Source organism: Vulpes lagopus, chromosome 18, assembly GCF_018345385.1.
Source record: "Vulpes lagopus strain Blue_001 chromosome 18, ASM1834538v1, whole genome shotgun sequence".
Taxonomy (NCBI): Eukaryota; Metazoa; Chordata; class Mammalia; order Carnivora; family Canidae; genus Vulpes; species Vulpes lagopus.
This window is the reverse complement of record NC_054841.1, coordinates 5310406-5335505: the sequence shown is the minus strand read 5'-3', so window position 1 is coordinate 5335505 and position 25100 is coordinate 5310406. Positions and strand designations below refer to the sequence as shown.

At 47.0% G+C, this 25100-nt stretch overlaps 1 protein-coding gene across 1 annotated transcript; it reads left to right on the top strand.

Annotated features, from left to right (window-relative positions):
- Nucleotides 1-1273: 1273 nt before the first annotated feature.
- RAE1 (ribonucleic acid export 1) lies at nt 1274-21419 on the top strand. The gene is made up of 12 exons (XM_041733369.1): nt 1274-1501; nt 3734-3830; nt 4352-4456; nt 6468-6560; nt 10337-10423; nt 11392-11478; nt 11603-11674; nt 12821-12928; nt 15926-16032; nt 16114-16189; nt 16747-16941; nt 20289-21419. The coding sequence occupies exons 2-12, from the start codon at nt 3741-3743 to the stop codon at nt 20373-20375; spliced, it is 1107 nt and encodes a 368-aa protein (XP_041589303.1). The 5' UTR covers nt 1274-1501; nt 3734-3740; the 3' UTR covers nt 20376-21419.
- Nucleotides 21420-25100: the final 3681 nt, after the last annotated feature.

Sequence of the window (25100 nt, the reverse complement as noted above, 5' to 3'; positions counted from 1 at the left end):
GCTCTGGAAATTACAGACCAACGTCCAGGGTTCAAGAGAGCTAGTTAGGACTGTCACGATCTACACGAGGGGCTCTCAATCCCGCCTGCATCTTAAAATCACTCAGGGAACTTGCAAAGACCATTAAATTCCCTCTGTGCCACCGCAGACCAACTCAATCAGAAATTTCCGTGAGGCCCAGGCAGCGGGCCTTGACAGAAAGCTCCCCCAGTGATTCCAAATTTTTTTTTTTAATTTTTATTTATGATAGTCACAGACAGAGAGAGAGGCAGAGACACAGGCAGAGGGAGAAGCAGGCTCCATGCACCGGGAGCCCGATGTGGGATTCGATTCCGGGTCTCCAGGATCGCGCCCTGGGCCAAAGGCAGGCGCCAAACCGTTGCGCCACCCAGGGATCCCTCCCCCAGTGATTCCAAATACCTGGTCTAGATTCTTGGTGCTCAGCTGGGGACTTGCCGGAAGCGCAGGGGGGGGCGGGGGGGGTGCTGCTGCGGGTCTGAGAGCTCCCTGCAGATTTCCAGGCCGCTGTTCGCACGCAGAGCAACCACGGGGGCAGTGGAGGGGAGATTCAGTGTCTGCCCCACCGCCTCGGCGGATCCTGCCTCTTTTTTTCCCCTTGAGAAATCCAGCAACCAGCTGAGATATTTGGGCGTTGGCACGAGTGCACGTGGGTGTCGTAACCGCCCCCTCACATTCTTGGGGAACCTGACTCTCTTTCAGGTCGCTTCACTTGCTCCTAACTAAGAACTTCCCCGGAAGTCAGGCGTCCTCGGGACAGTTTTACGGAGGGAAACCGAGGCCCAGAGGGCCCGGGCTCATCGCCCACCGAGGCAGCGATCCGGCGGCTTCTTCGAGGATGGCTTTGGACGTGAGTTGGCGGGAATCAGAAATCTGCTGGACTTTTAATTTCTTTTTTTTAAGATTTTATTTATTTATTCGAGAGAGAGAGAGAGAGAGAGAGAGAGAGGCAGAGACACAGGCAGAGGGAGAAGCGGGCTCCACGCAGGGAGCCCGACGTGGGACTCGATCCCGGGTCTCCAGGATCACGCCCCGGGCTGAAGGCAGGCGCTAAACCGCTGAGCCGCTCAGGGGTCCGACTTTTAATTTTCTAGAGAAAATGTTAACGCTGCTCCTCCATCAGCGTCGGCCGCGAAATCACCGAAAACGGCCGCTTGGCAACTCGGGGGCGGACCCACCAACTTTCGACCAATCCGCAACTTGCTGGCAAGGGGACTCCCTCTCGGCGTCAAAGGCGCTTCTACGCATGTGCCATCGCCTCCTGGGCGGGGGAAGCCTTTCCCTTCCTCCCCTGCCTTCCGGGCGGCACCGGAAGTGGCTCCGGGGCGCCTGCGCAGTGGCTCCGCGGTAATTGCCGTTTCCTGCCCCGGCGTGGGGGTGGTCCGGCTCTCGCCCTCGCCTCCTCCGCGGCCTCGCGGGCCCGCAGGCTCCCGAGCCTCTCCCGCTGCCCGCCGCCGGCGCCCGGCCGTGGCGTGACTCTCAGGTAGGCCCCGCGCTGCCTCCCTCCCCGCCGCCACGGCGCCTCCGAGGCCGGGCCCCGGCGGGGTGCGCGGGGCGGCGAGCCGCATTGCTGGCCCGCGGGACGGGCCTGGGGTCCCCTCGGGTCTGACCCCGTCGCCCTCTGGGGGAAACCGAGGCACCCGGAGGGTCCGGCCGGTGGCAGCGCCTGTCGCCTCCGCCCGACCCCTTAGCACGCCGCTGATGGAGCCCAGCCCCCGGCTCCTCGGAGACGCCGGCCCGGGCCTGCTGCGGAGGGGCGTCGCCCCCTCGGCCCGGTCGCGCGTCTCTCCGAAACCAGGCGTCCCTGGTCTCCCGCCCCTAAGCGAGTGTCCTACTGCCAGCCGCCGGCCCGGCCCCGTCCTGTTCTCCGAGCTGGGAGGAGGTCGGGGGCTCGCAGCACCGGGCCGTGACGGTGCCACGAAGAAGGCGGGGGCGGTTTCGTGCGAGGTCGGGTATGTTAAAGCAGGAAGGCAGGGGAGCCTCTGAGGGGCTGACCCTCTTGGACAAGGTAGGTCACACGGCTTCACTGATGTGCGGCTTCCCTGCTATCGATCGCCCTCTTAAAGCGGACCTTTTGATAAGTTTGGGAAGCTGAAGGCAGTTGTGGGAACATCAGGACAGTGCATGAAAACAAAACATTTCCTTTCCCCCCCCCCCCATCCCACACCCCGCAAAGGTCTCAGGATTTGAACATTCAAGCTGAGGCAGCTGGAGGCTTGCGGGAGGGCGAGTCCTCCCAGGCTGAAGGAACAGGTAGTAGGAATGCTGCAGGGCAGGGCTGGGCTTGCTGTGGTCACAGGCGGACCGGGTGCCCCCAGAGCCCGGGAGGCTGGAAGGCAGCGAGCAGCGCAGGCCTGGAGGGTGGTTCGGGGTGCACCTGTGTGCCCTGAGCTCCTCGAGGGCTCCTCATGCTCCTCGTGCTCCGTACAAAGCGTGGTCCACGGAGGCTGATACCTGAGTGACCCGCACTCCCTCCCTCGGTTCATCCCAAACAGCACAAATGTTCTCTTCCGATTTGATACCTGAAGAGGGGGAAGGAAGGGAAGGATGAATTTTCAGGCATCGCGTGTGCAACCTCACTTGCTTTCCGTGATTCTGAGACGTGGGTGTTAGTGACTCTGTTTTCGTGGATGAGAGAATCGAGGCTCAGTAGCCACCCCCCAGAGCCACATGCAGAAGCCTGGTTATTCCTCTCCCCGGTCATGCAGGCGACTGGTGTTGCACGTGCACCCCCAGCATCGGAGGCACCGGTCGGTCGCATGCACCCTTCCTCTCGCAGAGTTGCTTTCCGGGATATTAATGTGCTCGGAGCTGTTGCTGTGACCAGAACATCTGCACTCATTTTCTTCATGAAGTTGGGAATCCCAAACGCCTTTCCAGAATCCCTAGCGATTTCCCCATTCTCTGTTGTCCAGAACATGGTAGCAGACCTTTTGGTACTCAATTAGACCAAAGTGGGTTATTTTTTTTTAAAAACTCCTACAGAGAAATTGCTGAATCTTTGCCAGGACTGGTTGCTTTTCTTAGTAGCTTCATGCAGAGATGTTGACCTAAACCAGAGTGTAGAAATTGATAAGAAGAAAGTAAGCTCTCACTGAGTGCTGACCTGGAAGAATGGGGCGTTCTGCCAGTTTACTGTCGTATTCCCGGCGCTAAATAAGCTCAGTGTCTGAGACTATGTAAGAAATGGGTGAATTTATTTTCTAGCTGGTGACTGAAAAGCACTTTACTATAATGTATCAGTTTATTTTTTTTTTAATATTTTATTTATTTATTCACGAGAGACAGAGAGAGAAAGGTAGAGGGAGAAGCAGGCTCCATGCAAGGAGCCCGACGTGAGACTCGATCCCAGGTCTCCAGGATCACATCCTGGACTGAAGGCGGCGCCAAACCGCTGAGCCACCGGGGCTGCCCAATGCCCAGTGTATCGGTTTATTAACCGTGACAGATGTAAGAGGGAAATAAGGAAGCTGGATGTGGGGTATATTGGAACTCTGTCTTTACAATTTTCTATAAATCAAAAACTAAAGTATAAAGTTTATTTTTAAAAAGTGCTTGCTTGTTGCTTATTTCGATCTCTTTAGAAGAAAGAAACCTGGCATCAAGTCATTTTTAGACTCTTATTACCCGTTTGTGACTTAATTAGCTTTATATTAGCTCTCAGTGATACCACTTACTGAAGGACCTGTCCTTAACATTTTCCATTATTTTTTAGGGCCAAAATGAGTCTGTTTGGAACAACCTCGGGTTTTGGAACTAGTGGGACCAGCATGTTTGGCAGCACAAGCACAGATAACCACAACCCTATGAAGGTACCACATGAAGTTTCACGGGACTCGTAAATTACACGCCAGGGTTTCTCATAGTTAGAGATACCCAGATAGCTTGGGAGCTTTCTTTGGGGCAAAAGCACAGAAACTGTGTGTCCCCTGCACTAGTGTCCTGTGCTCCCAGACTTTCTTCATACTTAAGTCACCGAGGTCCTTATTAAAATTGTAGGTTCCCAGGGCCCAGCCCACAACCTTTGAATTAGAATCTCCATCAGGGTGGGGGACAGGCAGTGACTGATCGAGAACTTGGGGCGAGAGTGAACTGGTGGGCTGTCAGGTAGGAAACATCATTGTGGGCATTTGAGTGTGCTGCTTCAGGTCCCCACAGAGCTAGCCCTTCCACTAGCTTCTTTATCACTCGTTTTTTTGGATCAAAGCAAGAGAGGCCCAGTTCACTTAGTTCTTAGCACAGGGAAAGTCCACCATGAGTGTTCATTGAGAAAGAAGACAATTTTGAGTGAAATTGATGATGCATACATTGTAACATAGGTTTTCCTCCCTAGGATATTGAAGTAACATCCTCTCCCGATGACAGCATTGGTTGTCTATCTTTTAGCCCACCAACCTTGCCTGGGAACTTTCTTATTGCAGGATCATGGGCTAATGATGTAAGTGCTCCTTACGTGTGTGTTCTAGAAGTCTTATCTTTGTAAGGGTAGGGTTAGCTTTCCATTTGACTCCATTCTTTGCCAAGTGAGTGAAGCAGAGGTAAAGCTTGTTAATGGCCTTTTTAAAGAACTCAGTAAGAGGGTATGACCCTTCTGAGTCAGTTGTTACACTGCTATTACAGTGATATTTGCTAAAAAAGCGTAATCCTATACATCACTCAAAAATTCCTCCTGTAGTTCAGTAACTTGACATGGATTTCCAAATCAAATATAGCGTCATTGAAAATGACTGTTATCTATGCTGGTAGACATGAACTTCTAAGTATCCCGAAAATGTTCTTAAGGCAAATGTTAAACTTTTTTCAACTTCAGGTGTAGCACAGATCCTGCATAGACATTACGCTTAACCTATTGTGTACAAAAAGAAAGACGAAGTCTTAGCGCACAAAAGATTAAAACTCTGCTAGAAAAATAAGCAAAGGATGTGAAGAGGCACCTCACTAAAGGAGCACAGGTGGCCCAGTAGTGTGAACTTGAACCATTCAGCCACTGTCATAAGCAGATAATTTCAAACTTACATGATGGACTCTATCAGTATTAACAAAATGAAAAGTTTCAAAGAATGACATTTGGTTCCAGCAAAGAAAAGCTGAGACCTTACATGGATTGCTGGTAGATATGTAAATTGGTACAGCTCTTCTGAAGGCTGGCTAATGGGTAGTAGTTATCAGAAGTCCTTAAGTTTAAACTCTGCACCTCAGTGGTTCCACTTTGGGGCTCGAGGATCTCAAGTAATGTACTTAACCTGCATAACTGAATTAGCCTCTCAGTAGCTAAAGTGCTGTGAATGTACTGTCCTCTCCACCTTCCGATGCAGGATGTGAAGCTTAGGGAAGTAGAATAACTGGCCCAGGTCCCACATCTAAGGGAGTGGCAAAGCCTGGATGCTGACCCACCCAGTAGGACCCAGAACCTATACTCCTAGCTACTACCTGATATTGCCTCATTTTTAAAAGTTTTCATGCTAGTGGAAGTTTTGAAAATTGTAATATCTAATAATATACATTATGGTATGTTTGTGTGCTGGAATACCACATTAGAAGTTTTGGAAAAGGTTTTTTTTACAGGGGCATTGGAGGGTTGAGAAAAGAACAGTAGGGGGAGGAAGGCAGTCATGGTTGAGCAGGTTTGTTTTTTACATGTAGTTTCTGGAACGACTTAACATGATTAACTGCTAAAAAATGTTAGAAGAATGTTTAATGGTAGTTAATGCAAAGAAGAAATATTTCAGTTAAAAGAGTGAAGGTATTCTATAATCTAGCTTTTTGAAGAAAGTATGTGTGCCTGGGAACAGTGAAGGCACAACAAACCATTAACGTTATCTGTGGTGGGATTAGGTGGTGTGTTTTTCTTGTCATATTTACAAAGTCTCTAAGTAAAATTCATTACATTTATAATTAGGGAAAAAATGATGTAAAAACAGTATTCAGAGACGAAAGCTAAGTTTCCCCTTTGGTCTTGATTCTCTGAATGGTAATGGATGACATTCTACTTTAAAAAATAAATCTCATAAATTGATAAAAAATTTATCTGCAGTTTTAGGTGTAAGCAAAAGAATATGTATGTTTTGATGGCTTAGGGATAGGAACATAGCGACTTGAGTATACTTTTTTTTTTTTTTTGAGATTTATTTATGTATTTTGGAGAGGGAACACAAGTGGTAGACGCAGAGGGAGAGAGAGAGTCTCAAGCCAACTCCAAGATGAACATAGAGCCCAACCCGGGGCTGGATCCCATGACCCTAAGATCACGACCTGAGCTGAAACATGAGGCTACGTAACCAACTGAGCTGCCCAGGAGCCCTTGACTGCTTTATTCTTAAAGTTAGAGAATTAGGTTGATAGGAGAAGTTCGTGTATATTTAAGTTGTACTCCATTAGTTACTGGGTATTCAATGCATGTAATATGTCATGAGTTGCTGTGTTTGCATTAATTTGTCACATTACTGTAGGTTCGCTGCTGGGAAGTTCAGGATAGTGGACAGACTATTCCAAAAGCCCAGCAGATGCACACGGGGCCTGTGTTAGATGTCTGCTGGAGTGATGTAAGTTTCATCTTATTTTTCATATTTTCTGCTACGTGAGATCATGTGTTATCCAGAGTATTTATATATTTCTACTTTTATATAACTTGAACCACAGAAACCATGTACACATATACATTGTTGGAATTCTAAGTTTCTGTCAATATAATCATTGATTGATGTTCCTAATGTAGTCATTGACCATTAACTTTAGTTTATTTGAAAGTTTTTCTTGCATAAAAAGTTCCGTTATTTTATTGACATATTACCTTAAGCAAACAATTTCTGGAAGCCCTTCCTACCTTGAAATTCATACCATGAATTTCATCTTAAAATTAGAAATTTAGTATCCCAGGGCAGCCCCGGTGGCGCAGAGGTTTAGCGCCGCCTACAGCCCAGGGCGTGATCCTGAAGATCCGGGATCGAGTCCCACATCGGGCTCCCTGCATGGAGCCTGCTTCTCCCTCTGCCTGTGTCTCTGCCTCTCTCTCTCCTGCTATGTATCTCTCATGATTAAATAAAATAAAATCTTTAAAAAAAAAAAAAAGAAATTTAGTATCCCAGAAAATAAATCCTAGAGAAAAAAAGAATCCTTTTCTATCCTTAGACATTTGAAATCTTTTGGGTTTTTGGAATTCTCTTTTTCCTCCCAAATCCTGAGTATCAGTAATATAAGCAGATATGTTCCAAGTGTATTTGGCTCTGAGCTTTTGTGGTTGACTGGAGAGAATTTAACGAAGGGACTTTTTACAAATTGCCAAACTACTCTTCTTTTATGTTGTCATTTTTAAATTACACTGTACATTTATGTGATCTTAATTTGTAACTAAAAAATGATTCTATTTATAAATATTTTGAGATGGTTTAGGAGTCAGAGTTGCTCCCATTTTCACATTAGCTGTGATAGGTTTCTCTGAGCATTTTTGTCATCTGAAAAATGTTTTCTTGACATATCTGAATGGGTTATTATGAGGCTAATAATATATCTGAAAACAGTTTGAAAAGGGATGCATGTATTGCAGATACAACTTATTTTTATTTTATTTATTTATTTATTTATTTATTTATTTATTTATTTATTTATTTATTTATAAAAGATTTTATTTATTCATGAGAGACACAGAGAGAGACGGGGAAGCAGGCTCCACGCAGGGAGCCTAACGTGGGATTCGATCCCGGGTCTCCAGGATCAGGCCCTGGGCTGAATGCGGCACTCAACCACCGAGCCACCTGGGCTGCCCACAACTTTGTTTTGTTTTGTTTCACAACTTATTTTTTTTTAAGATTTTATTTATTTATTCATGAGAGACACAGAGAGATAGAGGGGCAGAGACACACGCAGAGGGAGAAGCAGGCTCCATGCACCGGGAGCCCGACGTGGGATTCGATCCCGGGTCTCCAGGAACATGCCCTGGGCTGAAGGCAGTGCTAAACCACTGGGCCACCCAGGCTGCCCTCACAACTTATTTTTAATTTACATGTGGAAAAGTAGCAACTTGAGTAGGTTGAAGATATTTCTGATTTATTTTGCCTGTCTTTTTTAAGGATTGGGTAACGGATCAGAATGTAGTTTCTTATAAAGTAGGGTGAGAAGTGGAATTAATTGATACAGGAATTCTGTTGCCCAGATGTTACTGAGTGGCTGTTGGCATTTATAAAAACAAAGACAGCCTATTTTATAAAAACGAAGACAGCCTGTTTCCTTTTTCCAAGTTGTGCATCATCTAGTGGAGGAATCGAACGCAGCAATGAAGAGTTCTAACATAGTGAGCCAAGTCCTGAGAGGGGAAGGATGTCCTGGTGCTGGGTTGTAGGGGACACAGAAAGCAACTATAAATTTTAGGCGGGGTGCAATGAATGCCACACTGAAGAGACGAGTTGAGCTGAATCTTAAAAGAGAAATGAACCAGGTGCCCTCAACTTTTTGAGCATATTGTCATCCAGCTCGGGCCTACGTTCAAATTTGGGCTCTACCTCTTCAGCATTTTGACTTTGGCAGGTTACTTAATCTGTTTGTTTCCTCATTTGTAAAATGAAAGTAATAATAATTACAACAGATAAATAATTATCAGGCTTTGCTAGTATGGGGATAGAGTGGAAAGCGAAGTAGCCATGAAACTCCTGGTCTCTTAGGACATCTAGAATTGCAGATAGTAGAACTTGGTGGCAGCTAGACTACATCTAAGTAAAGTAACTATCTTGGGGTTAGTTGACAGACTTTCCTGAGGGAACATAGTGAATGGCTGAGTCTGGGCCCAGACCCAGACTTTCCTGGCTCCAGGGCCCATGTGCTTGACAGCCTCCCATCAGAGGCTTACAGGAAGGGAAATAGACTAATGGACTAATGTGGGAGGTGGGAAGAGTGTTCGGGAGAGGAAGCCACACATTTAATAGCATAGAAGCGAGAAGGGGCCAGGGTTCCCTTTGAGGCATAAACTAAACCTGGTGAAGATGAATTCTTCAGCCCTGTAAGGACATGGTTTGCTGTGTGGCCATAGCAGGGTGGAGAGCACTTGCAAATACTCTTTCTCGGCCCTGGCCTTTTGGTAGATTAGCCTCCATATCTCTTTGCCCACTGGGATCTGGCGTGCTGCTGCTCCATAGTGCTGGTTACAGCTGGTAGGATGTGCATTTTATAGTGAGATTCTGGGAGGCCAGTGTGTCACTCAGTCTCAGGGTAGCCCACTGCATACATTGGTCACTTCTAAGGATTTATGGAGTTTTCCTTATAACTTCACTGATAAAGAAGCAGGTTTTATCTTTTCTTTCAGTTAGAGAAATAGTGACTTTTCATAGGAAGAGATTTTTGCTGGAGAAGGATGGCAGTAAATCTTTGAGCTTTGGAACCAGAGATGAGTTAATCTGGTCAGCAGAGTATGGCCCATTGCCTATTTTTATAAATAAAGTTTTATTGGCACACAGCTACACTCATTCATTTACATAATGTGTATGGCTGTTTTCAATCCATTGTGACAAGGAGTTGCAGCAGAGACCTATAAAGACTAAAATATTCACTAAATAAATCACCCTAACGACTGGTCTACACTTTCCATTTAATATTTTCTTTTTCTGAAAATTGTCTCGTGCTTCTTTATATTTGATCTAATTTATGAGTTCTATATTTGAATATTTTTAAAATCACTACACAGTGATTGCTAATTTGTTAAGCTGTCCTATACTTTTCATAGGGCCAGTGATTATTGAAAATTAGTGTAGTTTTATGGTGTGCACTTCAGAATGCTTAGATATATAGCTGAACAAATGTGTAATGATTATAGATGCATATGTGCGTATGCAGAGAAAATGATGCACTAAATGTCACATATCAGTTACCATGGATGATTCTAGGTAAAGGTTGTTCATTGTTTTATTCTTGCAACTTTTGTGAAGGCTTGAAATGAACCAGAACAAGAAATTAATGTGTTAGTATGCCTGGTACTACATATAGATGCAGGATTTGCAGACTATTCCTAGAAGGTACTCAGTGGTCCATGAGAAAGGAGCAGGTCCAGAGCAGGAGACTTCATTTTCCTGTATAACTTCATGAGTTATTTGAATATTTTTAAATCCTGTTGATATGATATCTCTTAGAAAAATAAATCCGTAAAAAAAAAAAAAAAAGAAAAAGAAAAATAAATCCGTAATAAAAGAGCTCAAAATGTGTTGTATATATGATGGGAGAGTTTATAATACACTAGCCTGTAAATAATTAGAAAAATAAAAATTGCAAAACAAAACCTGCCTCAATATGATCAACTTGTTTTTTAGAATAGCCAATTTTCTCTATTTTCTTTTAGGATGGGAGCAAAGTATTTACAGCATCATGTGATAAAACTGCCAAAATGTGGGACCTCAATAGTAATCAAGCAATACAGATTGCACAGGTAATAAACACTCTGTACAGAAAAGCTGGTCCTGGGGTTGTGATTTTCAAATTCTAATTCCGTAGTATAGAAAAAATGTAGTTGACTCTACCAACTCAGTTAGACTTGAGTATTTCAGAAGCCACTTTAGCATCAAAGTAACACCAGGGTAATAACCATTCTCATTCCTACTGGCATTCCACAGTTGGTCTGTCATGGATCTTCCTTGTGTGCATAGATAAGAATGGGCATCCTAAGGAGTTTGTGATGTTAAAACCTATAAAAGATGTTACAAGTGGGCCTCAACGGTCATGTGTTTGACATTCTGACACCCATGTGTGGCTTGCCTTTTACCAACTGCTTGTAGACACTTGTTCATTCAGTTGAGTATTTAGTGAATGCCTGTTATATGCTAGGCACTGCCAGTAGGGTAGAGACACAACCGTGGTAAAAGCGACACTTCCTATGCCCGTGGGGCTTTCACTCTGTTCAGGAACAGCAGGCATGTGAGGACCGCTAGGGGAGAAGTAATGAAGCTCAGAGAACCAAGAACCAGAGGGTCTGACCTGGTTGAGAAGGCATTGGTCAGAAAGGCACTTTCTGAACCGACTTTCAGAAAGGCATTGCCTGCTCACAGTATGTGACTGTGTGCCAGAATCATCTCTTTGATCTCTTCCTTTGTATCTCCTTAGTAAATAAAAAAAAAAAAAACTGGTAGAGTTCTCTACTAATTATTTTTGAATAACTTCCTAAGGAGGGGCTTATTTTTACTCTCATTATGGGTAAAATAAAATTAATGTTTGTCAGGATGGAAAATAGGTATATGTTCTTAGGTTAAATTGAATGTTATCGTCATTGGGAAGGGCTTGGATATCCTTTGGTGTTTGGTATGACCTCAATTTTTAAATTGGTGCTTTCTCTTTGAGTTTCCAGAACTGAGCACATAGTTAAATTTCTCTTGATCTGTTTTGATTTTATCTTCTTGTAAGCATGATGCTCCTGTTAAAACCATACATTGGATCAAAGCACCAAACTACAGCTGTGTGATGACCGGGAGTTGGGATAAGACTTTGAAGGTATGGTATACCAGTGAAGGGACTATACGGCCTGACCAGGAATGACATTTATTCTTACACTGTTTAGACTATAGCTCTGAATGGTCACTTACTGGCTTTTTGTTGTTGTTGTTGTTGTTTTTAGTTTTGGGATACACGATCATCAAATCCTATGATGGTTTTGCAGCTCCCTGAAAGATGTTACTGTGCCGACGTGGTGAGGAATTTCTAACTTAACATATATCCTTTTAAGAGAAATAACAAATTTCTTACCTTCTGACATCTTGCAATTAGAGGGTAATTTAAAAACTCCTCTAACTTTAGTAATAAACACACAGAGGTTTGCTTCAGTCATCTTAAATCAGATTTCTATGCTGCATTTGTCTCCAGATTATTAAATAGTGGTTGTCAAGTTTGTCATTTGAACATGTGCAGGCAGCCACATGCCATCGCTATATGTCATTTATTTGGAGGCTATAGGAAAGTGGGCAATAACTTTGTGGTGTGGTACTAGATCTTTGGGGGCTGTCTGTGAGTAGAAGAGAAACTGAAGGACTTTCTCTGTCTATTTGGCTAAAAGTCTTGAAGTTTTGTGCTAACAGTAATTCCACTTTTAGGAATTTATTATGAGAAAAATAAAGACATGGATGGTCTTTGTTGTGTATAATGTGATGAAAGCTTTAATGTGGCCTGATGAGCTAACAAGACCAGTGAGGTTAAATGAACCCGGTGGTAGGTTCATTTCTGGGCATTTTGGACAGCAACTGCTAGTATTCTTGGAATACACACCTTGAGTGAAGGATATAAATTATTATTATTCTCATTTTTTAAAGATTCTATTTATTCATGAGAGAAAAGAGAGAGAGGCAGAGACACAGGGAGAAGCAGGCTCCATGCAGGGAGCCTGACATGGGACTCGATCCTGAGACTCCAGGATCACGCCCTGAGCTGAAGGTGGTGCTAAACCTCTGAGCCACCTGGGCTGCCCCTGAATTATATGGGAACATACATCATACATATGCATGCATAATGCTCAGAGAAACCCCAGAGGAAAACATAGCATGATAATAACAGCTGTTAGCATTTGAAAGGGTGTTGGAAGTGATTTCATGTCTTCTTTCTCAGTATATTTTTAAAATAATCCTATAGTTTTGAAAAACCGGTGTTTTAAAAATGGATGTTCTACTTTCAAATAATTTTTTCTCTAGATTTTCATGAAACATATAGTGGTTATCATTGGATTTCTAAACTTAAAAAAATTCAGACTTATTTTCGTGAGTCTAAAAACATGGATCCAGTATTTTGGTATACAAAACCACATTCCTTCATGTTAAGCGTGTTTCTGCTTCCCTTCATTCCCTAGATCTACCCTATGGCCGTGGTGGCAACTGCAGAGAGAGGACTGATTGTCTACCAATTAGAGAATCAACCTTCTGAATTCAGGAGGATAGAGTCTCCACTGAAACATCAGGTGAGTCCCCAGTCAGATTAGGAAGCATGTACCTCGCATGTGTCACATGCCATTCAGTCCCCATGTGTGGAATATAGTTGTACTTTGAAATGCCTAGAAGTATTTTCAAGGGGATAAATTTAAGGATACAAGCACACATATTTTATGGGAAGATACTGTCCATCCCTGGAGGAGCCTGACTTCTCTATCCTTTCTAAATGTGCCGCTGGATAGCTGGACACTTCCACATACAATTGCGTGCCTCTGTGGTTGGGCTCCATCTGGGGTCCTGGCGCCCGTCCTCAGCTCTGCCTTCACCAGGCCCACACAGCACCAGGTTTTTCCCTTCAGGTTCCCACTCACCACAGACTCATGGATTTTCTTCACTCTCATAACTCCTAGGCTTTCCTCTTCTAACCTTTGTCTCAGCAGATCAGATCAGCTCCTGGTCAGAGAACATAGAAACCAGTGGTGGGGAACTTCTTGTCCTCTTTCTAGGGAATGTGTCCACACTTTCCTCTGCCTTTCTCCTGCCAGTTAGGTGAGGCCTGTGCTCTGTGGAGGCGGCTTCTGTGGTGGGACTCCATGGAACTCCTCCTCCGGGAGTGTCTGGACACTCACACCCTCTTTTGGCATGACTAGTACTGACATGTGTTCCTGTCTCATTCATCCTAGGAGACAAAACAATCTCTTTTGCCCCATGTCCTCTGGCACCACCTGGACCCCTTTTCCTTTGCTGTTAAGCATCTCACATGAGCTTTCTTGGTTTCCTTACCTCCCACTCATTTCTCACCCAACTCCGTTGACACTTCTACCCACATTACTCCACTGAAACTGGTTTTGGCTTGGCCACCGACGGCTTCCTTATCCATAATTGCAGTGGATGCTGACCAGTCCTCATCTCAGAGCAGCATTCACTGCTGTTCTTACATGTTCTTACATATCCCGGCCGTTGCCCCCCGGCTTCTCCACATGCTACTTCGTCTTCCCTGCTCATTCTTACTGCATGTTGGGGTTCCCCAGGCCTCTCCTCTAGGCCACTGCCTTCTCTACTAAAACAACCCTCATCTCTGTCTTCACTGTCACTTAGGTATACTTTGTGGGCTGGGGACTCAGATCCCCAACCAGCCTTGCCTCTGGGATCCCTACAGGGACACCACAATCTGATAGCTCCTTTGCCTATCTCCCAGCGTCTCAGCCCAACAATATCTCACACCAAACCCGGGACCACTTTCTGCACATCTTTAGATGTCACCTCTATTCAGGCTTTTCCATGCCTGTTTTCCCCAAAACTGTGTGTGTGTGTGTGTGTGTGTGTGTGTGTGTCTTAAGAGATGTATGTGTATGTGTTTTATGCATTTTTGTCTTATGTTGCCCACTAGAATGTCAACTCAGAGCAGAGATTTCTCTTTGTTTGTTGCTGTCTCATCCCCAGCTTCTAGAGCCAGGTCTTCTACAGATGTTTGCTGAGTGAACAAATGATCTTAACCTGCTCCTGCCTATCACCCTCACCCACCGCCTCCCTCTGTGCTCTGCATCTCGTGAGATGGGACCTCCACCTGCCCTTGTCTAAGCTGGAAATCTAGAAGTCATCCTCAGTCTGCTCCCCTTTTCTCCTCTCACTGATCTCCAGGCTCCCTTCTATCCTGCAGGTGTTTTGGAATCTATTCTTTTCACTCCTTCCCTCCCATACATCTAATCCAAATCTCCTTGTGTGACCGTAAGAGCTTAGATCTTGGCTCTCCTTTGATCCAGTCCTTTGATCATGGGTCAGGGGCTCTTTCTTAAAACAGCACATCTGACTTTGTACACTTCTGCTTAAAAACCCAGCTCTGACTCATTTCCTTTTGGATAAATCTTGAACTCCTTGACAAAACCTAGTCTGACTGGCTTCATTTCCTGCCTCCTGTGCCAGGCACCTTGGCCTTTCATTTGCTGGGGCATGCCATCAGCCTTTGCATAGGGCCACTGTGTGGTTGTATTCTTGTAAATGGTGCCCCCCAGAGGTGTGCAGTTCCCGGTCTCTGTGCTGAGCAGGGGAGGCACAGTCATCATTCCTGCTGACTTACAGACTTTTGCCTCTTTTCAGTAACTTTTTTCCACTCACAAAAGTAATGGGCTTGTTGTTCAAGAAAAGGCAAATGGTACAGAACTAGAACTAGTATATACTTTTCCATTTACTTGGGAAATTTGCGTGCTGTAGTAAGTGTCATAATAACAGATTGCTCTTTATCTTCATTTTCTGTGGCTTCGCCCCCAGGCTCAAGTCCTGCCCCCATGCCTTCTGAACTCACGGAATATAAAACAACAGTTTGGTAGGGTTGGCGGTTCTCTGGGGTAGATGAGATTGTCATGACTGGAAGAAGGAAGTGAGGACCCAGGCCCTGACCTCTGCTCCTCTGCACCTGGAGGCTGGGTCATAGGCTCTTTTGTGGGATCTTTGTGGAATCCAGGAGACCCTCCTTTGGGTCTCCAGACCCTGTGTTAGATCAAGTGCAGTGTGTTGCTCCTGCATGCTATGGTCACAGTTTAGAAAGTGCTGGCCATGTCCACTGTCCCACGTGACCTTGTGATATTTGGGCAGATGCTATTTCCCTTCTCCATTTGGAGAAGCAGAGGCACAGAAACGTTGGGTGATTTGCTGCAGGGTGCCCGCCTGGTTAGTGTAGGACTGTGGATCAAAGTGATGGGGCCAGCACCAGAATAAGAACTGATGGGACCCAGAGGGGTGCATGTGCTGCTGGAGTGATGGCAGGCCCTTCCAGTGGCAGAGGAGGAGCAGCACCAGACACCAGCACATGGTCTACAGTGTGTTCATAAAGTCGTGTGGCTGAATAAAAGTAGTTTCTCAAAAGGCAGAAAATTATGTCTACTGGAGGACTAGAAATAATTTACTATGTATATTTCTGGTTCTTCTGAAACCCAGAAACGAGGTGGACATTATTTACCTTCACTTAGTTATGAAATCTTGTATTTTGCATGATAATAACAGTTTTTTTTTTTTCTTTCAAACTGCAGCATCGATGTGTGGCAATTTTTAAAGACAAACAGAACAAGCCGACTGGTTTTGCCCTGGGAAGCATCGAGGGAAGGGTGGCTATTCACTACATCAACCCTCCCAATCCGTAAGTGGGCTTGATTCGCTTGCACATTTTCACTTGAGACTGTTTCAGAAAGGGAAACTTAGTTGAGCCTTTGCGTTTCAGTGCCAAAGATAACTTTACCTTCAAATGTCACCGCTCGAACGGAACCAATACCTCAGCTCCTCAGGACATCTACGCGGTAGGTTAAAGAAACTTTAATCTTGAGAACGCCTCTAGAAACTAGACTTGGAGGTGGGTGGCTGACTCATTACAGGGCCGGGAAAGGTCATCCGTGTTGTTGTGCATGTTCATGGGCAGAGATCACTGGATTCTGCTCTGGGTCCCCCTTGTCTGTTTTTGTGACACGTTGACTGCTGCTGCTGAGGGCAAACTTAGGGCTATCTCAGAGGCCTTCCACCTCCTGAGTGCTGCCAGACAGTTCATACACTTAGCTAAAACTGAGAAATTGCTGATTGCTGGAAAAAGGCCCTTTCCTGATGTCCCCTCCTTGCCGTCACTGGCTGCATACTTGTTAACTTCTGCTGACTTGTGTTCATAACAAGACGCAGTTCAGTTCTGGGTGCGCAGTTGATTCTGGAAGCGAGGCTACTGTCTCCAGTCTGGGGGCAGTCAGCTCTCATGAATTTACTGTGCGTACGTGTTGTTTCCTGATGAAGCAGGAGGCATGTATTGGTAAATACCTGATGTCTCCTCCCTCATCCACCACCCCTCATTGTGCGTTGTTAATCCTTGCAGGTAAATGGGATCGCGTTCCATCCTGTCCATGGCACCCTTGCAACTGTGGGATCTGACGGTAGATTCAGCTTTTGGGACAAAGATGCCAGAACAAAACTAAAAACTTCAGAACAGTTAGATCAACCCATATCAGCTTGCTGCTTCAATCACAATGGAAACATATTTGCCTATGCTTCCAGCTACGACTGGTCCAAGGTGAGAATTACCAGGCCTGCTGTGGGTGTGCCAAGGCAGCAGTGCCAGGCCCTGGGTATCAGAAGGCCTGGGCTTGACTTGTGACTCTTCTCTGGACTTGCTGGTGACCCTGGCAGGTCACCATCACGTCACTTCACAGGGAAATAGCCAGCCTTCCTCACAAGGTGTGGGGACTCAGTGACATCATATCCCTGGAGCCTTTCCCTTGGAACCTGTTCTTGGGGGAAGGTCTGGTCATTGTGAGCACAGAAGCAGAAGTGACCTAGAGGATGCCACTCAGGGAGGGTGTAAGTCCTTCAGGGGCGGTTGCCAGAGAGTGAGGGGGCATGACAGGGCTACCGGAGGGGCGGCAGTGCCAGGGCATGGGGCTTTCGCTGGAGGCATTGCTTTTTTGTTTGTTTATTGTCTGGGGAGGGGAGTTGGCTTACCGGGTTCTGGCTGTGTTGTTGAGGTGTCCCAGCGTGGCGGTAAGGAGAGCAGACTTGGGGCCTGGGGCTCTAGGCTGCTGGCCAGTGGTCATGTCTCTTGGCCAGCCCGTGTGTTTGCTTCTCAGCTGTTGCTGCTGGTTCTTCTGGATTGTTTGTTTTTCTCATGCCACCCCCCCCCCCGGACCCCCCTCCACAGCAGCCTTCCAGACTTTCCCTGCTCTGTCGTTGCTGCCCATGTTCCTGACTGGGGAGGCCCCTGGCTTCACCCGGAAAGGCTTTGACCAGGCAATCACTTCCCCTTTCACCTGCCCTGGCCTGTCTCCTTCTTCTTGCCTCCCAGCCCAGACATGCCCAAGACACCCTCACGCCCCTCTGTTCTCTTCTGCGAGCGCCTTCTCTCCCTGCCCACCAGCTCCTTGCTCTCCGTCTGTAAGCACACGCTCAGGCCTTCGACCGTGCCAAAGCCAGCTGGGAAGCCTTGTTTTCCTCCACTGATGAATGCATCGGTAGGGTTCGCACCCACTAGCTCCTGCTCCTTTGGCTGCATCCTGGGTGCCACCCTTCACCTCAGCTCTAGCCTGACTCCTTCTCCTTAGGCTTCTCCCAGGGCAAACCAGTGACCCTTCAGTCTCTAATTTGGTACCTGAGCTCGCCCTGCTTCTCTTCCAGTGGCCCAGTCCCGACAGGATGAATGCACGGTGTGCCCGGAGCACCTTAACTTACGAGATGAAAGCCCTGCTGACTCCCACGCATGCGTCCTTTGTCCTGCAGGCTCGCTACCTCTCCTGGGTCCCTCCTTTGAGGCAATCACTGTCCGTTCACTTGGGGCAGAGGTCTTGGTGTCACCTTCGATCCTCTCTTTCTCAGAAGAGCGTGGCAGTCCCCAATCTCTGATGGCCTTACCTGCAGCACCCTTGCCTGTTGGGCTGGTAGTTCTGAGGCCTCCCGGCCTCTGCACCTGGGCCTGCTCTCCGTGTGTGTGCTGATTTGGGTCGGGCAGCCACGCTGTGTTTTTTTGAAGCAGCTTTACTGAGGTATCCTGGAAATGCAGCAGTTGTGCGGTTTTGACATCTGCATATACCTGTGAAACCATCACCACAGTCAAGATAACCTTGTTTTAAGATAACATTTTTATCTCCCCCAGAAGTTTCCGTGTGTGTTGCTCTGATCCTCTCCCCACACAGTCATTAATCTGTTTTTTGTCATTATAGATGAGCTTGCATTTTCTAGAATTTTATGTAAAAAAAAGTCCTACACTACGTACTCTTTTTTTTGCCTGGCTTCTTCACTTGAGTAAGGATCCTGGGGTTCACCCCCGGTGTTGAATGTGTCCCTCGTCCATTCCTTTCTGCTGCTGCTGAGCAGTCTCTGGTACAGGTATGCCACGTGTTTATCCTGTGGCATGTGTACCTGTGGAAGCCACGCACTCAGTTTTGCAAAGTGTGCACTTTTCCGGTTTTGCCTGGCTGGTGCTGGAGCCAGGTTGTGGCCTGGGGCCTTGGTTTCTCCACCAGCCTCCCCTTGTCCACATGCTCCTCCAGCAGTTGCCTCGGGCTACACCTGCCTCTGTGTCACACTCAGGCTGCACTATGTTGTAAGCATTGAAAAATCAGTAGTAAATGAAAGAAGTGAGAATGCTCACTGCTGTGAATGCTATTCCAGGTGAGTTCATCTGAACAATTAATGTCAGCTTACAGTAGGAGTTCAAGTTATAATCTTTTTTTTTTAATATTTTGTTTATTTGAGATAGTGCATGAGAGAGAGAGAGCATGAGCAAGGGAGGGGGGCAGATAGAAGCAGGACTCCCCCACCCCCACCCACCCCCACACACACTGAGCAGGGAGCCCAGTGGAGGCTCGATCCCAGGACCCTGAGATCATGACCTGAGTGAGCTGAAGGCAGATGCTTAACCCACTGAGCCATCCAAGTGCCCCTTAAATTATAATCTTTTTAACTTAAAAAGAGTTGCTTTGGGAATTTCACACTGTTCTTAAAGACTGTTATGTCTGGGATGAAATCGTGATCACATAAGGTGAATATCGTGAGCTTGCTGCCCAAATGTGACTGCCCAGAAGAGCTGCATTTTGTATATTATGATGAGAACTTATGGTCTCCATAGAGCTAAACTTCTAGAACTGTCTCGGCATATCTGTCAAAGGATGAGCAGACCCACGGCTGTGGTACAGGAGGCAGAGTGCAGCCAGCGGCCGTTCCCCTCTCCCTGTTCCAGGTCTTCTGACCACCTGAGGTGCCCACTCCTCTACCTTGCCTGTCACCCCACTCCTGTCCTCTCACCATTAATGCCACTAATAACTTCCGTGGCTGCTGTTCTTTTCCCTAGGGGATAATGTTCAGAGGCCACAGTCCCCTTCATGGTCCTTAATTTTCAGGCCTCCTAGAGTTGCACAGCTCCCCTCTCCTTACCATGAGAGCAGACACTGACCACCACATGGACTTCCATTTTTCTCTGGGTCTGTGTGGGGCGGCTCATCCTGGACCTTGTCATCATCCCTGGGAAGTCCTAGAGCAGATGTGTCCCTCAAGTCTGGGCCACTGCTCCGCTGCCCTCGCTGGCGGCCTTGCTCCTGTGGGCGGCCACCGTGGCCTTGAAGTGGCAGTGGGTAACAGTCTTAGCACTGAAAAATATGTAAAAGATCATCCCTCCTAGTGGAACACTGAAGGCCGATTTGCACTAAGTCCTCCTTAACCTTTCCTCTTAAAACCAAAGTTTAAACTTAACATTTGACTTTCTAAAAAAAAAAAAAAATTGACTTTTCTTTCTCTCCCTAAACCTGTTTTGTTCCCCTGGAGACCTTCTGTTTCATGCACATAGCGTAGGACTTGGCATATACAAAGTGCCCACAAAATGCTCAGTTTTGTTCTTTGATGATAAGATTGTTGTGTTTTTTCCCCCCTCAGGGACATGAGTTTTATAATCCCCAAAAGAAAAACTACATTTTCCTGCGTAATGCGGCTGAAGAGCTAAAACCCAGGAATAAGAAGTAGTGGCCAGAGACTTCTGGGTTGTCCAGAGTTTTCTCTCCACTCTGCCTCGTCTTTGTACGGATCTGGGTCCCAGTGTTGGTAGGTTGTCAGCCCTGGACATGGATTTCAAGCCCTGGAGAAAACGACGTCTTGACCAGCAGTCAGGAGCCCAGACGGCCACAGTGACTGTCCGTCTCTCCATTCCACTGCCCGTTACAGGTTGCTTCTGTAACTCCACAGGGACTGAAATCATATAGAAGTTAGATTCCTGTGGGCGACTGCCAGGTATCTGCAGTGCTTCATTCAGCCACGTACGTGTTAGAGAGCATTGGGCAACATTCTATGAACGCTGTACTGTATTTTGTAATAAAATATTTTGAAGATTCCCTACTAAGCTCCCTTTGTGTGTCTCTCCCCTGGCCTGCCTCATAAGCTCTGAAGTTGTCATCCTGTTGAGCAGTGTCACAGGTTGTCATTTGTGTTTTGAGCCCCCCCTTAGAAATGCAGCAGTCTTGCCCCTTAGCAGAGAAGGAATCCTGAGCTGTGATTCCTTCTACTGCGTGGAGTGTCTAGCTGCAGCTTCACGCACAGGCAGGCAGAGTCTGAATGTGTGTTTCTCTTGCTTCCTTCATCTGTCTTTAACATCCCCAGTGGTTTTTGGCTCTGCGGGGCAGATCCTGGTGGCTGGAACGGGGCCTGTCCCGTGTGCTCAAGGGCAGGCCTTTGTAGGCAAGCCCAGGTGGGTGATGTGTGGCTGGCAAGTTAGGACCTGAGCATCCCCGTATGAGAGGTGCTCTTAACTCCTGCCCCAGTACTGGTAATTTAAAAAAATTTTTCATCAAAATTCTTCACTGGTAAGTATCTGAAATGAAATTCAGTTTAACATTGGACTTTTGAGGCTCTTACTGTGTTTTTACCCTGTGATCCCAAATGCTGCTTTATACGTTACTGTTTGGGGCTGGTGTATAAACTAACTTGCTGAGTTTGGAAATCTGGCTTTGATAATGCTGTAAGTTGTGTTTGCCTACTCATGAAAAGCAATGAAAATAAAATTTTCTACTGGAAGAGATTGCCTGCACTCAGTGGTTTAAATTCTTTGGTAGAGCAGAAGTAACATCAGACCTGTTAACTCTTCAGCTCTATCTGTTTGCATGAAAAAATGTACTTTTTGAGAGAGAAAGGCAGGTGCACTGGGGAAAAAAAAGTGTGAATTTTCAAGTTAATTATTTACACCTCACTTTTCATGAGTCAGCCCTGTGCGTGTGGGAAGATAGAGCAAGTAGGACTGCTGTGCTGAGAGTCAAATTTGATTATCCCAGTGGCTGACTTTGTCGGTTAGGTAGGCAAGATTCATGAGCATCGGTTTAGCCATAGTTTTGTAAATTCTCTTTACGAGCTGGTGATTGACAGTGGTTGCCAGTGACCTTGAAAGGAGTCTAAACCAAGAGCTTTATAGAGTGTTCTTTCCCAAGACTGGGCCTCTCCACATTACGAAGGGGATAGGTAGTTTGTGTCATTGGCTAATTCAAAATACTTGCCAAAGTCCATTTTCCAAAGTTACCCAGGTTGGGGTCCCGGAAACCAGGAGCAAGGGAGCCCCTGGAACGGGGGGCCGGGGCTCATTTCTCACTCGCCCAGAACCCAGAGCATGAAAACCTGCGATGGGTTTGCTAGTGATGAGCTGGGAAATACTTGTTAAAAATCACTGAACTCCTTAAGATACCTGTTTACATGTTTCCTAAAGGGATCTGGAGTCTTTGAGGAGCCCCTCAAAGACTCTGCAGGTGCATCACCCCTGCAGGTGCCCATACCGTATGCTGCTGGCATCTCCTAGTTCAGAAAGCTACAGACGTAATCCGGATAGCTTGGATAAACGACAAGCCTCCGTGCCACCGGAGATTTGCACCCAGTTAGAACCAGAGGTAGAGGTCCCGCTTGCATGGAAAGGGGGCCTGTAAGCCTCATGGAGAAGGCAGGTGGTCTTGTCTGCTTACGTTTTCTGATATTTTGTTGTGAGAATTCCCAAATGTGTAGGGGAGTTGGAAGAGCTTCCCGGTGAACACTACCACCCAGGTCCTAAAGTCGGCAAGTTGCTTTCACGTGATGTCTCCAACTGGTTTCGCTAGGCCTCTGCCCCGCCGTGCCTGTGACACCACAGTCGGTAGTGACCGTGGACGTGGCCCGGCGGCGAGAACTCGTGTGAAAGGAGTCAGGGGTGAAGGCAGGACTGTGCAGCGGGGAGCATATGCAGGAAGGGACAGCTCTGCTCCTGCCACGTTTGGGCAGACCCCACGGTGCTTGGTGTACGCACCTGCGAGCTTTCCCAGAGCCCTCTGCGGTCGGCGGGGCCTACTGAGCCCTTCTCACCTAATCCGAGCGAGGGCCTGGCCGCGAGGTGCCGTGGGTGGGATGTAGTAGCACAGGGCGAGCGGCCGGCATGTCACGTACGTCCTTGCCCTTCCCGAGGAGCAGGAGTCTGGCGAGTGACCAGCTTCTCAGACACTTGGTCGTGTGTTACGGGGCTTGCTGCATGCAGCTTCCCAAACACATGCATCTGGTCTCCATTTCGACCGTGATTTCCTTATTTTTCTTTAAATCGATCGACTTCTTTTTTTAATCGATCAACTTTTTAAAAAGCATGGTTGCCTCACAAAATGAGTCACTGCCGTAAATTTAAGGGAGGAAATTGCATATATGGAAAACTCTTTTGTCCAAAGTTAGAAAGTAACCGTAAACATTAACACACTGAAAATGAGGCAATAGAAACAAGCTCCTAAATAAAACAGCAGAAGTTAAAACTGTACCACCTAATTGGCATCTTCGAGGGACAAAATACCTCCCTGGAAAATTCTGCAAACGGGACCTTATCCCGTATGTTCACATACAGGAACCTCCCAGCCATTTTTGGAGTCACTTGGGAAGTCAGTTTTTTTCATTCAACCAAAATGTGATTTTCCCTTGAAGGTGGTGCTCCGTGAGAAATGAGCCAAACGCGTCAGGAACACAGAAGTTGGCATTTTCCAGATTATATCACAGTCCCTTCGATGGTTGTGACATGACCATGGGTTGTTGCTGCTTGTGTTTTTGTAATGGAATTGCAAGACCGCATTAAAATGTGTCTTCTGTACTGCACTACCTCACACGGAGTAATCGTGCTACCATGATGTGTGCGTGTGTGTATGTGTCTACACGTATCCATGTCATCGATGTTAATCACGTCCTGGACTGGGATTTTTCTCCGTTACCTCCTACGTAGTCGAGGACAAGTAGCGCTGCCATGAGTACCAGTCATAAGTGTTCCTTTGCATCTGCCCCCAAATGAGAGAGGGATACTGACTATTACAGGACGTTTGAAATACCCGCATCACATTGTACGTACTTTATTCTATTTAAGATTTTATTTATTTATTCATGAGAGAGAGAGAGAGCCAGAGACACAGGCAGAGGGAGAAGCAGGCTCCCTGCAGGGATCCCGATGTGGGACTCGATCCCAGAACCCCAGGATCACGCCCTGCACCGAAGGCAGGCACTCAACCGCTGAGCCACCCAGGCGTCCCAACATTGTACGCACTTGAGAACATGGACTGCCTGCCTCCGAATCCCTGCTCTGGGGCCTTGAGCATGTGATTGGTACTTCTCAGCCCCAGGGACCTCATCTGTGTAACGGGAGACATTAAAAACAGCATTCCTGGGACGCCTGGGATGCTCAGCAGTTGAGTGTCTGTCTGCCTTTGGCTCAGGGCATGATCCCAGGGTCCTGGGATCGAGTCCCACATTGGGCTCCCTGCAGGGAGCCTGCTTCTCCCTCTGCCTGTGTCTCTCATGAATAAATAAATAAAATCTTAACACACACACACACACACGCACACAACCAGCATTTCCAAAGGATTGGTGGGAGTATTCAGAGTTAAAGCCTGCAGAGTGCTTCCGTGGCTGGCCCATAGTAAGTGCTAGCTCTATGGCCTGGTGGCGACCTCACACCTGTTGTGATAAAAACTCAAAAACAAAAACCACCTCTCAAAACTACAGCCACATGGTTCTCCTGCCTCCTCCCACCTGCTGCTCGAGCTCTAGGCCATCAGGGTCCCTGCACATGCCTCAGGGTGCAGGGTGTCCCGCCGCTGAGCGGTGCAACGCTGGCCGCCTCTGGGCCTCGACCCGGCCTCCGTCAAGGCAACAGGATGCTGTTCTAGCTCCTAGTGCTACTTCCAGGTGGGATGACATCCGTGGGAAGTGGCCAAAATGTCCCCATACTGGGCTGTCCCCGGCCCCCGGGGGTCTGTAGGAGGCTTCCCGCAGCCCTGAGGCAGTTTCCAGGCCGCCAGCAGATGGCGCCCGCGCCCCCAGTGCCAGGCCCGGGACGTGTTCTGGGTGCTACTCCGTGGATTTGCGCTTGTTCAAAGGAGTGCGGGCTCTCCACCTGGTGGTGTTACTAAGCTTGTAAGGTAGTCGGGATTATTCATCCTGCTGGAGGAATATCCTCTGACATTATACACTTTTATCTTTACGAGGATTGATGGCCTCCTTAGGAAATACTGAAGTCAAATCATTTTTCAGAGGTCAGGTTCCCGATTTTTCTACTTAAAATTTAATCCTCCCCCCACCCCATCCCCACCCCGCAGTGTCCTTATGGGACATTGAAGTTTTGTTGCCCGTGGTGTGGGCAACTCTGAGTGCCCACTCACCCTCTGGCATTATCTCTGCCCTGCTTTGGGGAGGAAAGAGTAGGAAATGCAAATCTCCATC